The sequence below is a fragment of the Amblyomma maculatum genome, chromosome 6, assembly GCF_055883805.1.
Source record: "Amblyomma maculatum isolate TAMU_Amacu chromosome 6, ASM5588380v1, whole genome shotgun sequence".
Lineage (NCBI taxonomy): Eukaryota > Metazoa > Arthropoda > Arachnida > Ixodida > Ixodidae > Amblyomma > Amblyomma maculatum.
This window is the reverse complement of record NC_139349.1, coordinates 188,701,987-188,720,922: the sequence shown is the minus strand read 5'-3', so window position 1 is coordinate 188,720,922 and position 18,936 is coordinate 188,701,987. Positions and strand designations below refer to the sequence as shown.

Below are 18,936 nucleotides of genomic sequence, written 5' to 3'. Positions count from 1 at the left end.
GGATTTCAGCAAGGGAAACGCTGGGAGGCCTTGCCTTACATTGCAAGACTGTCAGGAAAACTACATGAAGAATAAGTCATGGCACCATTTCTAACACGGGGGGCTGATGACGTCCTCTGAACTATATGCTGAATGATTTGCACCTTCACAGATTTATCTTTGAGCCCCGATATAGCAGGGATGAGCACAGTGAAAAGGGATAAACTATTGGCACATTTCCAACGACAGTGTTGCAGTTTTTATTTTACAGCATCATGAAGGGTTTCCTGAGCTTATGACAAGACTCAGCTTATGACCCAGGTTCAAGCTTATGACAGACTCAGGTCAGCGGATGAGAATAGGAAATTAGCAATCATCAAGTGATGCTGCTGACACAGGCCAGCAGAGGCCTTTGACCTGCAGTGGAAATAGTTAGGCTGTTGCTTTTGCTGATGATCACTTTGGTGTTGTACATAAGGTTGGTTTGGTGTGTTTTAGGTTGTTTAACGTCCCGAAGCAGCTCTGGCTAGGAGAGACGCCATAGTGGAAGGCTTCAGAAATTTCTACCGCCTAGGGCTCTTCAGCGCGCTGACAGCACAGCGCACGAGTGGCCTTGCTTTTCACCTCTATCGAAAAGTGGCTGCCGCGGCTGGGATTTGATCTTGCATCCTTGGGCATAACATCGCCACGGCGGGCCTGTTGTTGTACATGAGGGTGGAGCAGTTGCTAGTTATACTATGCTGGCGTACGCCTGTTGCCATTATCACATTACGATGTTGAGGCACAGGCAATTTCTGCAGTATTGTGTCAGTGTGGTCAGCAGAAAAGAAACAAAAGTCACTGCTTTAGGTGTCAGCAACGTAACCTTTGCTTCATCGGAAAAGTGGGGCAGTTGTTTTTATCTCACCTACATCCATCCATGCTAATAGATGTATCCTTCGCAGGGTGGCATTAGTACATCTACTGCTGTTTTGTGCTGCATGTTGGTAGTAATAATATACTAGTAAAGAGCATGGTCACCACCTTTGTCATTTGAAATTTATTGTTATGCCATGGGATTATTGAAAGCAAGGAAGAAATGCTTGACCATCGCTGGTTAGAGGCATCAAAGAAGGCAGCTCTTTGCCTGTCTGTAAGACGCTTCAACTCAAGGACGTAAATGCCTGTTTTTATGTCCTGACTGTGCACTAGCATATGTGGTTGCTCTGCTTGTTGCAGGGATCCTGGTGGTGGATGAGCTTCACCTTGTTGGAGACCCTCATCGAGGTTATCTGCTGGAACTGATGCTCACCAAGGTGGCCTACGCACAGAAGAGGTACAGCTAAAAAAAATTTTTTTTTGCTCCGGTTAATGAAAATTATTTGCTAGTCAATTAAATATTGAGGGCATACCTTCCATGTACCAGATGTTTTGTGGAGCACTCAGCAACAGTGTTGTGGATGCCATAAGTCAGTACTTCAGTAACCAGGCAGATTTGACCATACATGTCTTTGCTTGGGAATGTTTTGTGATAAATTGAGTTTTTAAAGTTTTTAAGTCTGGCAGCCAGAAATGATCAGTCTTTCTTTAGGGGGTTCTCCAAACGAATGACAGAAATGAGGGGTCATGACGAGGCACGAAAAAATCCAGTTAGCACTGACACCAAGAAAAGCATGAGAGGTGTTTTTGTTTGCTTTTTTTGTTAACCACTGTGAATTTAACTAGTATGACTATGAAGCTAATTAAAGACTAGAAGAAAAAATAACCATGTGCCACCAATTGGATTGATCCCACTGGTGCCATATGACTGTTTTTCTTCAGATTTCTAACGATTATCTCCATGACTACATTTTAATTTCACATTTGTTAACACAGAAAAACAAGCAAAATCCCTTATGTTTTCCTTAGTGTCGGTGGCTTCTAGCTCCTTTTGTATGCTTCTCTGTAGTGTGCCTTTCTTAAGCAGAAAAGGAAAAAAAAGGACAGACTTCAAAGGTCTGAGGTTCAAATGCTGCAATCTTTTGCTGCAATCCACTTGTTTGTTGCACAGGGGCACTTGTACATGCAGTAAAGTTGCTTTAAAATGTCTTATGTTGCCAGTTGTAACTTGCCTTCGCATATAAGTTCTTCCTCTAGCCCGTACTCCTCACTGGCAAAAAAAAAAAAAAAAGAGTTGATTGCAAACATAGGTTGACACGTACGACATTCCTGACCTGCCAAGGTGCCCACACTGTTTTCTAGTTTCCCGTAAAGTGGTAGCATGGCGTGCTCATAACTCACAGCAGCAAACGTGTAACGAGATGCTCACTAGGCCAACAGGGGTAATAAAATCCCAAATGGTCCAACTAGCTGATGGCCAATTGGACTGTCATGGAAGTTTGCTCTCGTGCTGCCTGCTACTTGTCCAAGCGAGTGACTGCCGCAATGGAGGAGCCAGGGGAACAGTGCACAATTATAATTTCCACCGGTGGTACCAAGTTTAATGTGACAAATTTATGGGGGACACTTAAGCTCTGCCTTCAAGGGTATGATGCCGTAGCGCAGCTTACAAGCCCACATATGAGGCCCCGCTGTAACCAAGCTGTATGAACGTGCCTGCATGGCCTAGGGTTAATGTGCCTCTTTCGAAGTGCCTGATTGGGAGGCTGATTCCTATTCCGCCTTCCTGCCTTATATGTCATAAACAATTAGGCAGCTCCTCCAAACTTTTCTTGTCATTTGGGCTCGTTAAGTTGCACAAACCATCAAAGAATCAGTGCTCGGTTCTGTCAGCTCCCAATTACAACCTGCCAGCACCGTGCTCATAATTACTTGCTCTGAATGCCGATGCCAGATTTTCGGCGTAAGGGGACCTTTGACGCTATCGTGTCAAAAAACTTTATATTTTGATGCATGAAGTCCCAAGCATCAGACTGGGAACATGCACTGACACAGCATCCATACTACCTGCCGCTTGTCTAAAACTGGCTTCGTCCCTTCAGATTGGCCAGCTCTGTGTTGTGGGGATTGAACCCTCTGGGACGCTTCAATCCCGAGTTATACACACTTCTGCTAGGCTGCGCAAGCACGTTTAGATGGCTTTGCTAAAGGGGTGCTTCATATCTATGTTGAGTTGTCTTTCACACAGTGTGGTAGATTGCAATTGTATCTGGATGAGTGTGTGTGGCCTGAAACAAAAGTGAAAGCTAAACTGTTAGCCCACCTAAGTTGCATTTGGCCTAAGGATGCCAAATTCTCTTATTCTTTTTATTACTGTTTGATTTATCTATTATGCTATACTTGCATTTTTCTCAGCTGCAGTGCTGTGTTGGGGATGATACAAATAAGGATTTTTGACTCATTTGAGAAATGCATACCATATTTACTGGCATAATGAAACCCTTTTTTCCTTTAAAAAAAAAAAAAAATTGCCATCAGTTTGGAGGGAGAGTTTATTATGTGGGAAAAACTAGATTTTTTTTTTCTGTGAGATTGTTTTTCTCACCTATTAGTCATCAGCAAAAGCACGCAGTCAGCTGCAATCATGATGCCGGCTTTTAGTATCATTCACTGCAAGAGGCATTTCCTGCTATCACATGTTCCAATAATTTTGTGGCAGTGGACGATGCTTGCCCCAGTTGTGCTGTCATAAAGCCAGCTTACTGAACGCCTGGCTCTCGTGCAACCAGACAATCTGAACGGCACTCCCATCAAGGCTACTGGCACTCTGCAAAATTTGCACCCCCCCCCCCCCCACCGCCCCACCGCTAGAATTAATGTCATGAAATAAACACACCATGATGTTATCACTGCACATCTTGGCACACTGCTAAGAAATTCACTGACAGTGATGGCATGAAACAAGGGGATGCACTAATGACTAACGTTTCTTTGTTTTTTTTCCCCACAGCAAAGAGTGTGGAGTGGTTTCATTATGCAAATGGGTTCATTATGCAAGTAAATATGGTAATTGCAGGCTAAATGAAGCTTGGCAAACGGCAACACGTGGCCTGAAAGGGTTTGTGCAGTTTTGTCTGGAGAGCGGAGGTACTGTAGTTTTAGAATGGTTTTCATCTGCGCAATAGCCATGTATCTCATGACTGTGGGCTATGGCTATGAAATGACTGTAGGAGTGGCTACGGGCCTGACTTTGCCCCCTCCTGTTCCAACGCGAGAGTTGTGTTGTGCAGGGGTCTGGTGGGTCCCCGAGGTGTCCAGGTGGTGGCCATGAGTGCCACCCTGGCCAACCTGGCCGCCCTGGCACTCTGGCTGGATGCCGACCTCTACCAGACAGACTTCCGGCCCGTGCCCCTGCGCCAGCTCTTCAAGGTGTGCGCACCACCTTTCTCTGTGACAGTGAGATGGCAATGGTGCAAGGCTGAATAGGGCAGCCAGAGTGACAAAGCATGTTTGTGGTGTTAAAATGTGCACGCACAGTGTACAGTTGTTATCCTCATCGTCACCGGTGGTTCTCTGGCTGTGGCATTGAACTGTTGAGGATGCTTAAAGGAATTGGTCAGATGGTACAGCAGTCAGTATCTGATTTGGCAGAAATCTCTAAATATTTGCGGAAGCACGTAATGTTTCAGGAATGCTTGTTTTGTGTGTTTTTTTTTATTTCACAATATTGCAGGCAGCATTGCTACCTAAGCAGGAGAGGTTACAGAAAGAGCATCTTTAGAGAGCACTCGAACATAATGTCAGCACATTCAACAAAAGGTGTTGGCAGACAGTTCTGTTGCTGAATGTTGTGCCCAAAAAAGGATTTTTGAGAGTTTAGTTCTTGCAAGAAATGGGCGCATGGCTTTAGAATGGTTGAGGCCTGACGGTCGTCTTGCTTGGAGAAGCAGATATTTTTCTTTTGGTAAACTTATTTTCTCATGATAGAGTAAATAAAGAAATTTTAGCTTTGCTATAGCTCGTCACGCTTGGAGCGGTTTCATATCAAGCCGCTTCAGCACATTGGTTAATGTTAAGATAAACCAGGCTATTGGTCACTGTATCCGCTCCAGCACAGCAGCATCTTTTGCCTAGCATGGGTCCCACACGATTGGCTGCATACTTGAGGAGAGGACTGGGAAAACTAAGGCACGATAAGCCTCAAACTTAACGATAAAGGGGTCATATATTTTAGTTTTCTGCGCAAAAAACGTACCTTTTTCTAAGCTTTTGTGCATACACTCTGAATATCCGCTTCTCAGTTTATTTTGCTGGTAATCACCAAACCCAAATGTTTCACTTAAGTAGTTTTGTTAATAACACGACCATTGATCATCTTTGTGGTAATGGACATGGGAACAGTTTTAGGGAAATTAATGGCGGCACACTTGATATCCAATTTGGCCCAGATGTTTGGTACTCAAAAATCTCAAGCGGCTGGGCTTGCTTCCTGTGGGATATCATTGTGGTGCATATGCAGCTTAAAGCAGCAGCCACATGAGGACACTATGGCAATTGACTTAAGTGCTTAGAGTCTGTAATGACACAACTGGTCATTGTAGGCAATAAAGTGGTGCAACTTCCATGCCTTCTAGTACTTGTCCACATGACTTAATGGCAAACTGAACGGCCAACAGTCTTGTAGTAGTTTGGTATCTTGGCATGGGGGGGCATGTGCTCCAGGGGATACCGAGAAAACCTGAAATTTGCTTTTGTACTACCTTCTGCTTATAAAAAAAGGCAGTTGGCGTTGCAAGCGAGCCTTGTAAAATTTTGCAGTGTGAATTAGTATTTGTGGAAGTGATTCGCACACAAATTTATTAGTATTATTTTTGCTTTTTTGTTTTGCTACATGACTGGAGCTCCATGGATTATGGAAGGAAAGGACACTGGCACAGGCTAGAGCAGTTAGACATTGGTGTAACAAAATTGATAGAAGCGCAAGGTTTTTTGCGATATTCAGGTTTTTATTACTGGCAGTTTTGGCACAATGGCCGGAGGTACGGGGTGCATGAGTGCCAAAATATTCAAGTATGGATAAATACAAGCATAAAAAAAATGCCTTTTAATAATGGATTTATTGTTAAATTTATGACTATGACCAGCAGCTCACCGGTATTGCTCAAGAGGAAAGTATACAACAGTAGCATCTTACCTGTACTTACCTATGGGGCTGAAACATGGAGGCTAACAAATAGGGTTCTACTTTAGTTGAGGACAACGCAGAGGGCTATGGAAAGAAAAATAGTAGGGATAACGTTATGAGATAGGAAACTTGCACAGTGGGTCAGAGAAATAATTCAGGTGACTGACATTCTAGTGTAAATCAAGAAGAAGAAGAAATGGGCATGGGCAGGACATGTAGTGCGAAGAGAGGATAACCAATGGTCACTTAGGGTAACAAGCTGGATTCCAAGGGAAGTAAAGCGTAGCAGTGGGTGGCAGAAAGTTAGGTGGGCGGATGAGGTTAAGACGTTCGCAGTGGTCAAGTGGATGCAGCTAGCACAGAACCGGGTTAAGTGGAGAAATATGGGAGAGGCCTTCGCACTGCAGTGGGTATAGTCAGGCTGAGGATGATGATGATTAATTTATTTTATGGGGGAGAAAAAAGGAAGGCCAGGAAAAGATAAATCGGCAAATATTGTTGCTCTTACCTCTTTTTTTAAGCTAGTCTTTGTAACTGAAATAATCAAGACTGGACTGCCTCAGTACTATGCAAAAACAATTTATAACACAAACAGAAACAATGTGCCTCCTGTGTTATAGTCATAGAAAATTGGTATTAAAAGGAAGCCCATGAACTGATGTGTGACTCGAAACAAAACTAACACAATGAGTATAGTAAGACCGCACTAATTTGGACTTCAACGGACCGGAAGTAGTGCCCTGTTATTAAAAAGATCCTCACTCGAACCACATTCTCTTCATCATCACTCTCATTGAAAGTGGAGCTAGCTGTTATAAGGTGTAAGAGACCTAAAAACAGAGTACCTATGCCGCTATAGGTGGGCGATACAGCAAGTAAAATGCGGGCGTTGCACTACTCCGCCATTCACTTCAGTGCAGTGTTAGCCTTGCCCATTTTGGCGTAGATGTCTCAAGTTTGAATTGACTGGTGGGAAGCTTCTTGAAACAGATTTTTCTCAGTGATGAATTTGTATTCTGCTGGGCTGCAAACATACCCAGAGAGAGCCAGATAATCAGTTTGTGGTAAGAGTGGTAGCCGGATACAGATATTTGATCACATGACGTTTTTTCCTCCTTTAAAATGGTACTCAAAACATTGGTCTACCTGGTTCATTATGGGTAAATGTCTTGCACAAGGTTATAATTAGTAATTAGGCCTGTGCAAATACTCCAAATTTTTAATACTAATTAATTACGAATATGGCAGAAAAATGCCTTCGAATATTGAATATCTGGATGGATGGAATATAGGAGCGTCCCCTTTGAAACGGGGTGGTAGCAGTAGCTATTATGCTCATTTTTCTCCCTATATCTTAATTATTGATTTAGAATGGTTAACTAAACCATCATTCTACGGGCCAGGCGCTTGGAAGCAGCAGTGGCCGTGATAAGCCGCATCATCAGCAGCAACATAGAAATCTTATGACAGCAACAGCTTCCTCTACTTCGAAGGCTCGTCCCAAGAAAACTGGAAGAGACGCTGCTCCAAGTACACAAAGAAGGTGTTACCTTGCCGCAGGATGTTCAAAGGGTTCTACAACTAGGCCCAAAGTTTGCTACTGAGCCGAAGTTGCGGCCTCCTGAACTGCTGGCCATGGTAAGGCGTGTTTCCCGATGAGCCAAGGCTGAAGCCAGCAGATAATTTTCCGATGGAGTGGACGTCTTGCAGCGCCTGAGACCACGTGAGAAAAGCTTGCCAATTGAGAGGTCTATCTGTTACTTGCGGGATAACTCTCTGGTTCTCTTAACTGCATACTATAGGGACCGGACAGCTGATTGGGTGGCGTCGCCTCTCGGCGCATCGCTCAATCGCTGGAATGCGCCGGCCCCGGCCGGCGCATTGCCAGCGCATTGGAAGGTGCTGTTTGTCGTTGGTTTGTGTGGAAATTGGAAATCCTAAGGTTTAGATGACATTGTGCGTGGATATATCCTGAAGAGAACAGAAAGTTGGGCTAGTTGTGAGAATATGTTCAGTGAAATGAAGTCTGGCCGAACGAGGCTGGCGAAACGTGGTGCATTGTTGGCTCCACTGGCAGCTACGCAAACTCGTTGGACGTTTTTAAGTCGATTCATTTCTGCGGGTTTCCACAGAAGCATGAGTGGCGGGTGACCTAAGCATAGTTCTTTGAAAGGCAAAGGCACGAATCTACGTATTTGGTTACTGTGTGGTCATGGAAAGTGCCGAATTTTTAAAATTCCGCTTGCTACCGGATGCTCTGTGCCTTCTGCTCCCCAGGAGGGACGGCACGAGAGTCTCGGAGCCGAAGACGCACTCCTTCATCTGTAGTCACTTTATTGACAATTGGAAATCGAAGTAACCCAACAGCGTAAGTTACAACGCTAGCATTTCCCCGCCTGTGTACAAGAAAACCCCAGCACGTTAAAAGAAAAGGCAGCTCCACCATCGTCGTTCGGGCTGCGTTACGATCTTCAGTGATGGGCAGAGACAATGTTTGTGCGGATACTTTCGCTGACATAGTCAAAGATAATTTAATTTTTTCTCTTAACAGAAAGAGCAGATAGGAGACATGAACAATTCCTATTACCGTGATCTTGTCATTTTTTCTCTTTTCGTTTGTCAACCAATGAAAATGCGCTGAGAGCTCTGCGTTGATACTCTTAGAATTTGTTAACATTTGTTTGTGGCATGTTCATTTCACCTAATAAAATCACTCATTTCTAAGCTCAATCAATACCGCATGGTCACAAAATCTGCTATCGGCTTCATATAACAGTCGAGCAAGAAAAAAAAATACAATTTCATTTGTGGAAACGAGCATAAACGTAGCATTTTTGTTTTAATTTGGAAGGCCGTGTAGCAGTTTTTTTTTTTTTTTTTTTTGCATTCACGTTGCACCTGACAAGGCTTTACGTATTTTCTCAGCAGTGTCCATTTCCTGGCCCGCCTAAATACACGTGTTTCTCATCGGCGTTTTAGTGATCGTGAGATTTCCTGATTGTGGCATAGTATGACAAGACCGTTTTACCTCTCTCAGAAATTGCTTCTATGGCCAATGTAAACAGGTTTAGCAGCAGTCCGGCAAGCTGCAGTGACAAATTTGTAAAAGGAATGGCTTTCAGTTATCCGGATTCCTTTACGTGCAAATAGAAAACTACATACATGGTCTTGTCCCCTCACACTCATCAGGTATCGAGGTCAGCTAGGTATCGGCCCCGCAAGTTCGTGGTACGCTGAGAAAGTAGACCACCTTAGCGAACGAGCCATCAGAGGGATTCATTTAACAATAGAACGCTCTCTTAGTTGTCGGTGGCTTATTTTACAACACATCACACTGTGTTTTTTTTGGTTTGACTGTATTTTACTGTTTGACAGTATTGGACTATTGCCTTCAGATGTTCAAGGCAGGTGCGGTCAATCGCATTGAACTTCCTGCGCTGAGAGAACGCTAGCAAGAAATTTAATTTAATTTTTCTTTTCACAACCTCCGCAGCATGTCGAGAAAAAGGCATGTATAGTATAATATTTTCTAAGTCAATTATATGTAGCAGCTCCGACGTGTTCAACAAGAGCATTGCCCTATATGTAAAAATGATGCTGAGGTGGTATTACTCATTTGGCTTATATTATGATTAAGTTTGATGGTCTCAAGGCCGGGTTCAGTGAGCTATTGTAGCCTAATTGTGCAGGAAGTCGAAGTATATGTGTATTTGCTATTTCAACCATAAATAGGATCCTACTTTTGTCTTGCTTGTTTATTTTTCTCCTTTTACAGCTCTCGTTGCAAGGTTGAAACTGGAATGTCATTTGCTATTATTCTACTCTGAATCATTTGAGCCTAGCTATTACCAAAAAAGACAGGTGCAGCATCTTTTTCATTTTACATGAACGCTGACCATTACAACTACCACCATTACGGCGCCACGGCTACACGGCTCGGCGGTATTCGATCTTCAGGCAGATTTTGACTAGACGTAATATAAGATAGACGCGCAGTGCAGGCGCAATTCCCGTCTTCGAAGTCGCCTTAACAAGTGCCTAACGACGGTGTTCCTTGCAGATGGTGAAATCACGTGCGCGGCATTTTCGAGTATATAACAGAAATACCATGCGCCGGGCGGTTTCAGAAAAAAAAGAACAAAAGAACACGCACGCCCTGCTGAGAACGGCCCTTTTCTTTTTCATGATTTCCCCGTCAAAAAATACTCCTTGCGATTACTCAAAGCAGCTCAAAGCTCTCAAAGCCACACCGCAAAACGACGGGTAGGGACAGGCTCAAAAACGTCTCGCAGAACGGAAACGACTGCGCCGCTCAGCTGCCTCGCCATTCCGCTGTTTCGGCACTCTGCCGCGGGCGGCGCTGTTCCACCGAGGCGACGGTGGCGCCATACAATGGGTGCCCAGTCCCTATAAGGAAAGGGGCTTTGCTGTACTTTCAAGGAATGGCTTCAAACAGAAAGCAGATGAAGCGGCGGGTTCTTCTCTGTTTAAAGAATGTAGAAAGGTTCAGCGCTGTGTCTGTCCCATTCTTTTGGCCGTTGCGCTGCACCACTTGAAGATGTCAGACCAACTGCCCTCCAGTTTATGTTTTATAGTGTTGATGGCTCGGTATTGTTTGATATAGTCTGACTTCATAAAGCTGGTTTTGTTTAGATTGGTTGGCGGAGTGATTCAAGATGCCGAGTGGCCCATGGTAATCAGCTGCTGCTTTTCAGGTTGTATCCTACTATAGCTGTCTTCAGGGCACTAGTATTGACTTTGAAATTTTTGCAAGAAGACTGCTTGGACTGTACATAAAAAATGGATGCTGTCCCCCCCCCCTTCTTTTGGATATTGAATGAAGCCACCTCCCAACATTATTTTTCTCTGGTGTGGTTAAAACCTCAATTCTTGATTTGGCCAGGCTGGCAGGTATGGATATACTTATGGTTGTATGTGGTGTGCGCACTTGTACAGTTAGGCCGGGCGCTCTGTGAGGGGCCCAACCTGCGTCCTGTGCGTCAACTTCCAGCCACTAGTGGTGCTGATGACCCCGAGGGTCTCCTGGCGCTCTGCCTCGAGAGCTGGGCCGAAGGACACGCCCTGCTTGTCTTCTGTCCCACGCGCCGATGGTGCGAGGCACTGGCTGCCTCGCTGGCACGCTGTGTGCACCAGCTGGTCACAGCTGCTGCCAGTGGCTCCGGTGAGTAGGCTCTCTTCTTTAGGCTTAACCTTCCGAGGCAAAAGACATACACTTACGGCCATGATGTTTTAGTGCCCTTTAGGCTTAACTTTCCTGGATTAGAGGTCTACACTTACCAACCATGATGGCTTAGAGGCCTTGGCCAAGCCATCGTGGGCTGCCAAGTGCAAAGTTGGGGTATTGATCTCTGGCTGTGGCAGCTGCATTTTGATGGAGGTGAAATGTAAAACCTCCAATGTGCTGTGTAGCGAAGTGTAATTCCTTATGTTAGAAAATCTTTAATTGGCTGAAATTAGTATGAGGCCTTCCCTACAATGTTCCTGATGCATCGATTACCTGCTATCGATTTATTCAGCACGGAAGGTGCTCAAAATTTGTCACCTGGCTGCTGCACGTCTCCCATTAACATTTCTTCAATTTATGTTGCTTGGATGCGGGCATTGCATCACTGCTCACTTATATACTTCGTTAGATTAGGCAACTTTCTTTTTTTCATTTGTTTAGCCCTCTCTACAAGTCGAGCACAGGCCATCATTCACGTTTATTCCCGGTCTGAATACAGAAATTATCAAAAAAGGAGAGTTTTTCAGCACAGCACTTCAGATCCTTCATCACACCACAGCTCACCATCTCCCAGGCACCTACATCATATGGAGTTCGGGACATACCCACCTGGAAGGAGACGAGGCCGCCAATGCCGCAACACGAGGGTATGCTAACTGGGCATTGCTGCCAGAGAGTTTTTGGGAACCCAGGGTGTACATCCTCCTGCATTACAGACTTGACAGAAGAAATATTTCCCACTTCATCTGAAACTAAGCGGAGAAAAAGACTCCACCTTACTCTACAGGATATTGTCCAGCACCTACAAATATGAATGCGCACTCTTTAAGATGCCAAACACCCTACAACATATTGACGCATATAGAAGACGACGCAAAAGATGACATCTGAGACGACAAGCGCGAGCCTGGAAGTGAAAGAAGCTTGAACGCAAGACTTGTTCTGGTCGACCATTCAAACCATCTATCGCTAGGTTCTCCTTGGTGTTCTACCGAGACGTGACACTGGTGGAGGTGCTGGGTATGCATAGGACTCCTTCCGGCAGTCCACAGCGGATCCCAAACGTCGACACGCCTGTCCATCGTGCTAGCCGCCGCCTTCTAGGCCTAGCGCCGGAGTACAGTCACCTACCGAACGACTCCTCAAACGCCCAAGTTCCTCAGACCTCCCAAGCCATGGCACATACCAACCCTACGCCGGTGACTCTACAGAACACCAAGGTGCCAGAGTGCTTTCGCGGGGAAGCGTTTGAAGATGTGGAGGACTGGCTCGACCAGTTTGAGCGAGTGGCCAAGATAAACCAGTGGAGCGCAGACCAGAAGCTTTGTAATGTTTATTTTGCCCTTCAGGATAATGCTAGAACGTGGTTTGAAAACCACGAGGCCAGCTTATCCACATGGGATGACTTCCGCTGCCAGCTGGTCGACACTTTCGCGAGAACTGACCGACGGGACAATGCGTTGCGCCTGCTTGAAGTGCGCATCCAGAAGCCAGATGAGAGCGTGGCTATGTTTGCGGAAGACATGGCTCGCCTTTTTCGCCGTGCCGACCCTGATATGAGTGAGCCAAGGAAGCTACGGCATCTCATGCATGGTGTAAAAGAACAGGTGTTTGCCGGCTTGGTACGCAACCCACCTAAAACGGTGAGAGAGTTCGTTAAGGACGCTACTGCTATAGAGCGAGCCCTACAAGACCGGTGCCGCCAGTACAACCGACCCGTTAACTGTGCTTCGACGACTGCGGCGGCGCTGAATGCAACCGATAGGACCGCTCTTCGAGACCTCATTAGAGAAATTGTCCTTGAGGAGCTCCAGCGAATTACGGCTACGAAGGCTCAGTCATCACAGGCCCTTATGGAAACCGTCAGGAATAAAATTCGGTATGCCTTATCACCGTCTGCACCATGTAACCAGTCTCACCCCGTCGACAACGCGGCAGCTATTTCGGAGCCATACCACGCTCCACAACCAGTCAGCTTCACGGCCGACGTCCCTGCACCTTACCAGGAGCAGCAACATGAGAGCTATGCCGCAGTCCTTCGTCGCCCGCCTCCAGACTACGCCCCACCGAGCTCATCGAGCCGTCAGGAGACGCGACTCTTCCATGGACCTCAGTGGGCGCCTTCCAGGCGCTTTCAACCACGCCGAACTGACAGGTGGCGCAGTTATGATAACCGGCCACTCTGTTTCTACTGCGGACAACCTGGCCACGTGTATCGGTACTGCCGCTACCGCGAAGAGGGGCAAGCCTTTCCGCCTGCTTCTGCTCGCCAACACTTCAATGCCGACACTGCCCAAATCGAGGACGATCCTCCGGTCAGCAGGGAAAACAAGTCCCGGGGCTTCCGCCGCCGCTGCTCCCCATTACCACAGCGTTATCCTTCGCCAATGCGCCGTAGCATTGCTGACGTTAGCGGACAGCGGTCCCCGAGCCCTCACCGGGGAAACTAACAGCCGCAACCTCGCGAGGGGAGGTTGCAACCAGTCGAAAAATGCCAAACCCCTCACCACCGCCGCAACCGCCGACAACCTGTGCTTCTGACGCCGCTGTTAACATTAACATTGACATCGCCGCACTACCGCCGAAAATGCCGCCTACATTACCGCCGAAAATGCCGCACCAGATGAGCAGCCCTGACGACGAAGCTGACAGCGCCGACCTTGCTGCACTTCCGCCGCAGATGCCGAAAAAGACGAACAACCTGGATGAAATTGTTAGTGCTGACCTCGCCGTTTCTATTGACGGGCTGGAGGTACATGCTCTAGTGGATACCGGAGCGGATTTTTCAATTATTAGCCAGAAACTGGCTGACACGCTGCGTAAAGTAAGAACCGAATGGACTGGGCCAGTAATTAGAAGTGCTGGGGGTCAGCTACTGGCACCGACAGGGAAGTGTACTGCCCGGATAGCAATAGGAAACGCGGTGTTTGTCGGCAGTTTCGTTATTCTCCCTGACTGTTGCAAAGACCTCATCTTGGGCATGGACTTTCTGCGCCTTCATGGGGCTGTAATCAGCATTCGAGATAGCGTCGTTGCCTTCACCAAGAATCATGGAGACCTTGGTTATGCGGAAGTACCACTGATGCCCTTACGCGTCGCCAAGGAGACGGTGACATTACCTCCGCGATCATGCTCTCTTGTTCAAGTGAAGTGCGACGTGGCGCATACCGGCGATGGAATCGCCGAAAGGGCAGTCACCCTGGTACTAAGCCGAGGTGTTTCTATAGCTCGGGGGCTAGTCAACTTGACCGATGGACAGACCGAAGTGCTGCTGACAAACTTCAGCGACGAGCGTCAGCAAATTCCGAAAGGCACAACTGTGGCCTTTTTCGACAGCATCCTAAATGCGCAGCACTGCTTCTCACTGCAACAGGAAGAGCCAATGAGCAAGACGCCCGTAACCATCGTCGATGTGAGTCCAAATTTGTCTTCTTCAGAACGGGACCGCCTTTTGAATCTCATAGATCAATTTCGAGACTGCTTTGCTTCCGAATCACGGGTCGGCCAAACGCCCTTGACAAAACATCGAATCATTACGGATGACTCGATTCGCCCAATTCGACAAAATCCTTACCGTGTGGCTCCGAAAGAATGCGAAGCCATTCAGCGCCAGGTGGCCGAAATGCTTAGAGACGACGTTATCCAGCCGTCACAGAGCCCCTGGGCTTCCCCTGTGGTGCTTGTTAAAAAGAAGGACGGCAGCTTACGATTTTGCATAGACTACCGCAAGCTCAACCAAGTGACTAAAAAAGACGTGTACCCTCTTCCTCGCATCGACGATTCCCTTGATCGCCTACGAAATGCACGTTACTTCTCATCAATGGACTTGAAAAGTGGATATTGGCAGATAGAAGTAGATGAGAGGGATCGGGAGAAGACAGCATTCGTCACTCCCGACGGATTGTATGAGTTCAAGGTGCTTCCGTTCGGTTTGTGCTCTGCACCAGCAACATTTCAGAGGCTGATGGACACTGTGCTCTCGGGACTTAAGTGGCAAACATGCCTGGTGTATCTTGACGACGTGATTGTGTTTTCGGCCACATTTGAAGAGCATCTACGCCGTTTGCTAGCTGTGTTTCAGGCCATACGATCTGCAGGCCTCACCCTAAAGCCCGAGAAGTGCCACTTCGGTTACGAGGAGCTGCAGTTCTTAGGCCACGTCGTTAGCCAAGAAGGTGTGCGGCCTGATCCTGAAAAGCTATCCGCAGTCGCCAAGTTCCCAACACCTACGGACAAAAAGACATTACGGCGCTTCCTGGGTCTTTGCGCCTATTACCGTCGGTTTATTGCTGGCTTCTCACGAATTGCCTGGTCATTAACTTCGTTGACGCGTTACAACGCTGTCTTTAGCTGGGGTGAAGAACAGCAACAAGCTTTTAATGAGCTGCGGAGGCATTTACAGACACCACCTGTTCTGGCACACTTTGATGACGACGCCCCTACACTGCTTCATACGGATGCCAGCAACGTGGGCTTAGGTGCTGTGCTGGTGCAGCGCCAGGATGGTGTGGAAAAAGTAATTGCTTACGCCAGCAGGACCCTATCTAAAGCGGAAGCGAACTACTCGACAACCGAAAAAGAATGCCTTGCAGTGGTATGGGCGGTTATGAAGTTCCGCCCTTATTTGTACGCTCGCCCCTTTGAAGTCGTTAGCGACCATCACTCTCTCTGTTGGCTGACGAACCTAAAGGACCCTTCAGGGAGACTCGCGCGTTGGAGCCTTCGATTACAAGAATTTGACATGGCCATTATTTACAAATCTGGAAGGAAGCACACGGATGCTGATTGCCTTTCCCGAGCGCCGGTCGAACCTTCCACTATGACCGATGAAGGCACTGCGTTTTTAGGTGTCATAGATGACGCAACGCTTTCCCAACAGCAGCGAGAGGACCAGCAATTGCTCCCTCTTATTGATTTCTTGGAAAAGCGAACTACGGTTGTGCCCAAGGCTTTCGCCCGAGTAATGCCTTCGTTCTTTATTCGCAACAACGTACTTTACAAGAAGAACTTCCGCCCAGGGGGAAATAGTCATTTACTCGTCGTCCCATCAGCTCTCCGCAGTGAAGTTTTGCAAGCGTGTCACGACGAGCCAACCGCCGGTCACCTAGGCTACACCCGCACTTTGGCTAGAGTGCAGCATGGATACTACTGGCCAAAACTGCCGGCGACAGTGAAACACTATGTACGTACTTGCATAGACTGCCAGCGCCGTAAATCACCTCCTGTAAAACCAGCTGGCCTACTCCACCCTCGTCAAGTGCCAAAGACACCTTTTAAACAAATCGGCATGGACCTCCTGGGACCATTTCCGACGTCCACAGCCGGGAATAAATGGATAATTGTCGCCACAGATTATCTAACCCGCTACGCGGAGACCAAGGCTCTGCCAAGGGGTACCGCCGCTGAAGCAGCTCGGTTCTTCATTGAGAACATTGTCCTGAGGCATGGCGCCCCGGCACTCATTATAACAGACCGAGGAACTGCATTTACGGCCGAACTTTTGGAGACCGTTCTCCGCCTCAGTGGCACCAGTCATCGTAAAACTACAGCCTATCACCCCCAAACCAATGGGTTGACGGAAATTCTCAATAAGACCATCGCAGACATGCTTTGCATGTACGTCGACGTGAACCACAAGAATTGGGACGAAATTCTTCCCTACGTCACGTTCGCCTACAATACGGCACGCCAAGACACCACTCATATGACACCATTCAGCCTCCTTCACGGGCGACCAGTAACAACTATGCTGGATGCAATGTTGCTCCCAAATGCTGACACCGATGATCTCGATCAGGACGCCGAGGAATTCGCTCAACGTGCAGAGGAAGCTCGACAACTAGCGCGTGTGCGAATCAAAAATCAGCAAGAGCATGATGCACGACGCTACAATCAGAGACACCGACATGTCATGTACGAACCTGGCGACAAAGTGTGGGTCTGGACTCCTATTCGCCGCCGTGGACTCTCCGAAAAATTATTGCGGCGATACTTCGGGCCCTATGTTGTCCAGCGACGTTTAACCGACGTCACTTATGAGGTGGTGCCAGACAAGGTGTCGACATCAAAGCGACGCCAGCAACAAGCAGACGTCGTCCACGTTGTGCGTATGAAGCCGTACAACTCGGACTGACCTCATCGAGACGATGCTTCCTGAGGAGGGGGGCAAATGACGCATATAGAAGACGACGCAAAAGATGACATCTGAGACGACAAGCGCGAGCCTGGAAGTGAAAGAAGCTTGAACGCAAGACTTGTTCTGGTCGACCATTCAAACCATCTATCGCTAGGTTCTCCTTGGTGTTCTACCGAGACGTGACAATATAGTTTGGGGATGCAAGGGACCACATGGTACCATAATCACCAGAGACCTAACGGAAGAGCAGTAGGAGATCCAGCTGCCAAGCCCCAGCCTGGATGACCACCATAGTCTCGTTGACCGGACTAGGGACATGGCTCTGGTCCACAGCTTCCTGGACTAAGGCTGGCCACCTGGGGCAAATATTTTATGCCTGCTCTGAATAAAAGTATATCTCTCTTAACCTTCCTGGTCTTTCATCCACCGCTTCTCTTTGTGCCCGAGGCAATACACACCTCTTTAAAAAAAGCGTATGAGCATGGCGGGCTGCTTGTTTCCTTTGTCCTGCATGAACCTTCGTACTTAAGGTATGTTGCCACCCTGGAAAGCGGTTTGTTGCAAAAATAGCAAATTTTATTTTTTTATATTTTACGAATCTATAGATATTGAGAATTACACTGCTGTAAAAATTATGTCTTTGCCTGGTTCTGTTGAAAAGTTATGACGCTTTTTACAATTGCCTCTCTGAAACCGAAACTGACATTTTGTGAAAACCTGCATTTCAGTCATTAAAATAAGCATATATATTTGTGCTCAAATACGCAAAATACTTTCAAATTTGTTTGTGGTGATGTATTTTAAAGGTTGATAATATTGAGCAATGGTGATCGCGATCATTGTTTTTTATTCAAAGGAATGAGTTTAAGATTAAAATCTGAAAAGATTTCTGAAAAGGTGGCAACATACCTTAATAGAGAGCAGGCTCACCTTCTCATAATAGTGAGCAGGCTCACCTTCTCATAATAGAGAGCAGGCTCAACTTCTCATAACTAATGCTCCTTCACATACATCTCTGACCAGACAAGTTTCTGCCAGACCCTCGACTTGATGATAAACTGATCATATTTCTATCTACTCTGTCTTTAGCTGTTTCTTTTACTCTAGTAGCTCTAAGGAGCTGCTGGCGGATTCCTTGATCATGATTTTGCTCTCATACTCGATGATATTGCTTTCCGTTAAAACTAAAATATAATGACCTGCAATTCTCTTTTCTGTTCAAACGTTAATTACTGCCAACTTGTCTGGGGTACGGTTACATTTTCTAACATACAAAAAATATTTGTTATGAAAAACGTTATCTGCGCCATGTATACAGTTCAAGTTATAACGCAACATCGACTATTTTCACAGTGCCCATGTTATTACAGCTTGCAAACTATACTGCTACCATCTGAGTGCTAGATATAGATATGAAGGGAGAAGTAATGTAATGAATTTAGAGAGCAAACAGCATTGCTACGCTACAAGACGCGGAGAAAACTGGAATGTCACTATACCGCGTCTGAATTATGGCATGGAGTGTTTGTGTTA

General features: G+C 46.6%; 1 protein-coding gene across 1 annotated transcript in view; it reads left to right on the top strand.

Annotated features, from left to right (window-relative positions):
* Nucleotides 1-18,936, top strand: part of LOC146187595 (DNA polymerase theta-like) — a 163,881-nt gene that overhangs the window by 43,513 nt on the left and 101,432 nt on the right. Inside the window, exons 6-8 of the mRNA XM_084608233.1 lie at nucleotides 1,198-1,294; nucleotides 4,128-4,266; nucleotides 10,979-11,204. Of these exons, the coding sequence (XP_084464359.1) occupies nucleotides 1,198-1,294; nucleotides 4,128-4,266; nucleotides 10,979-11,204 (462 nt within the window). The remainder of the gene's footprint in view (nucleotides 1-1,197; nucleotides 1,295-4,127; nucleotides 4,267-10,978; nucleotides 11,205-18,936) is intronic.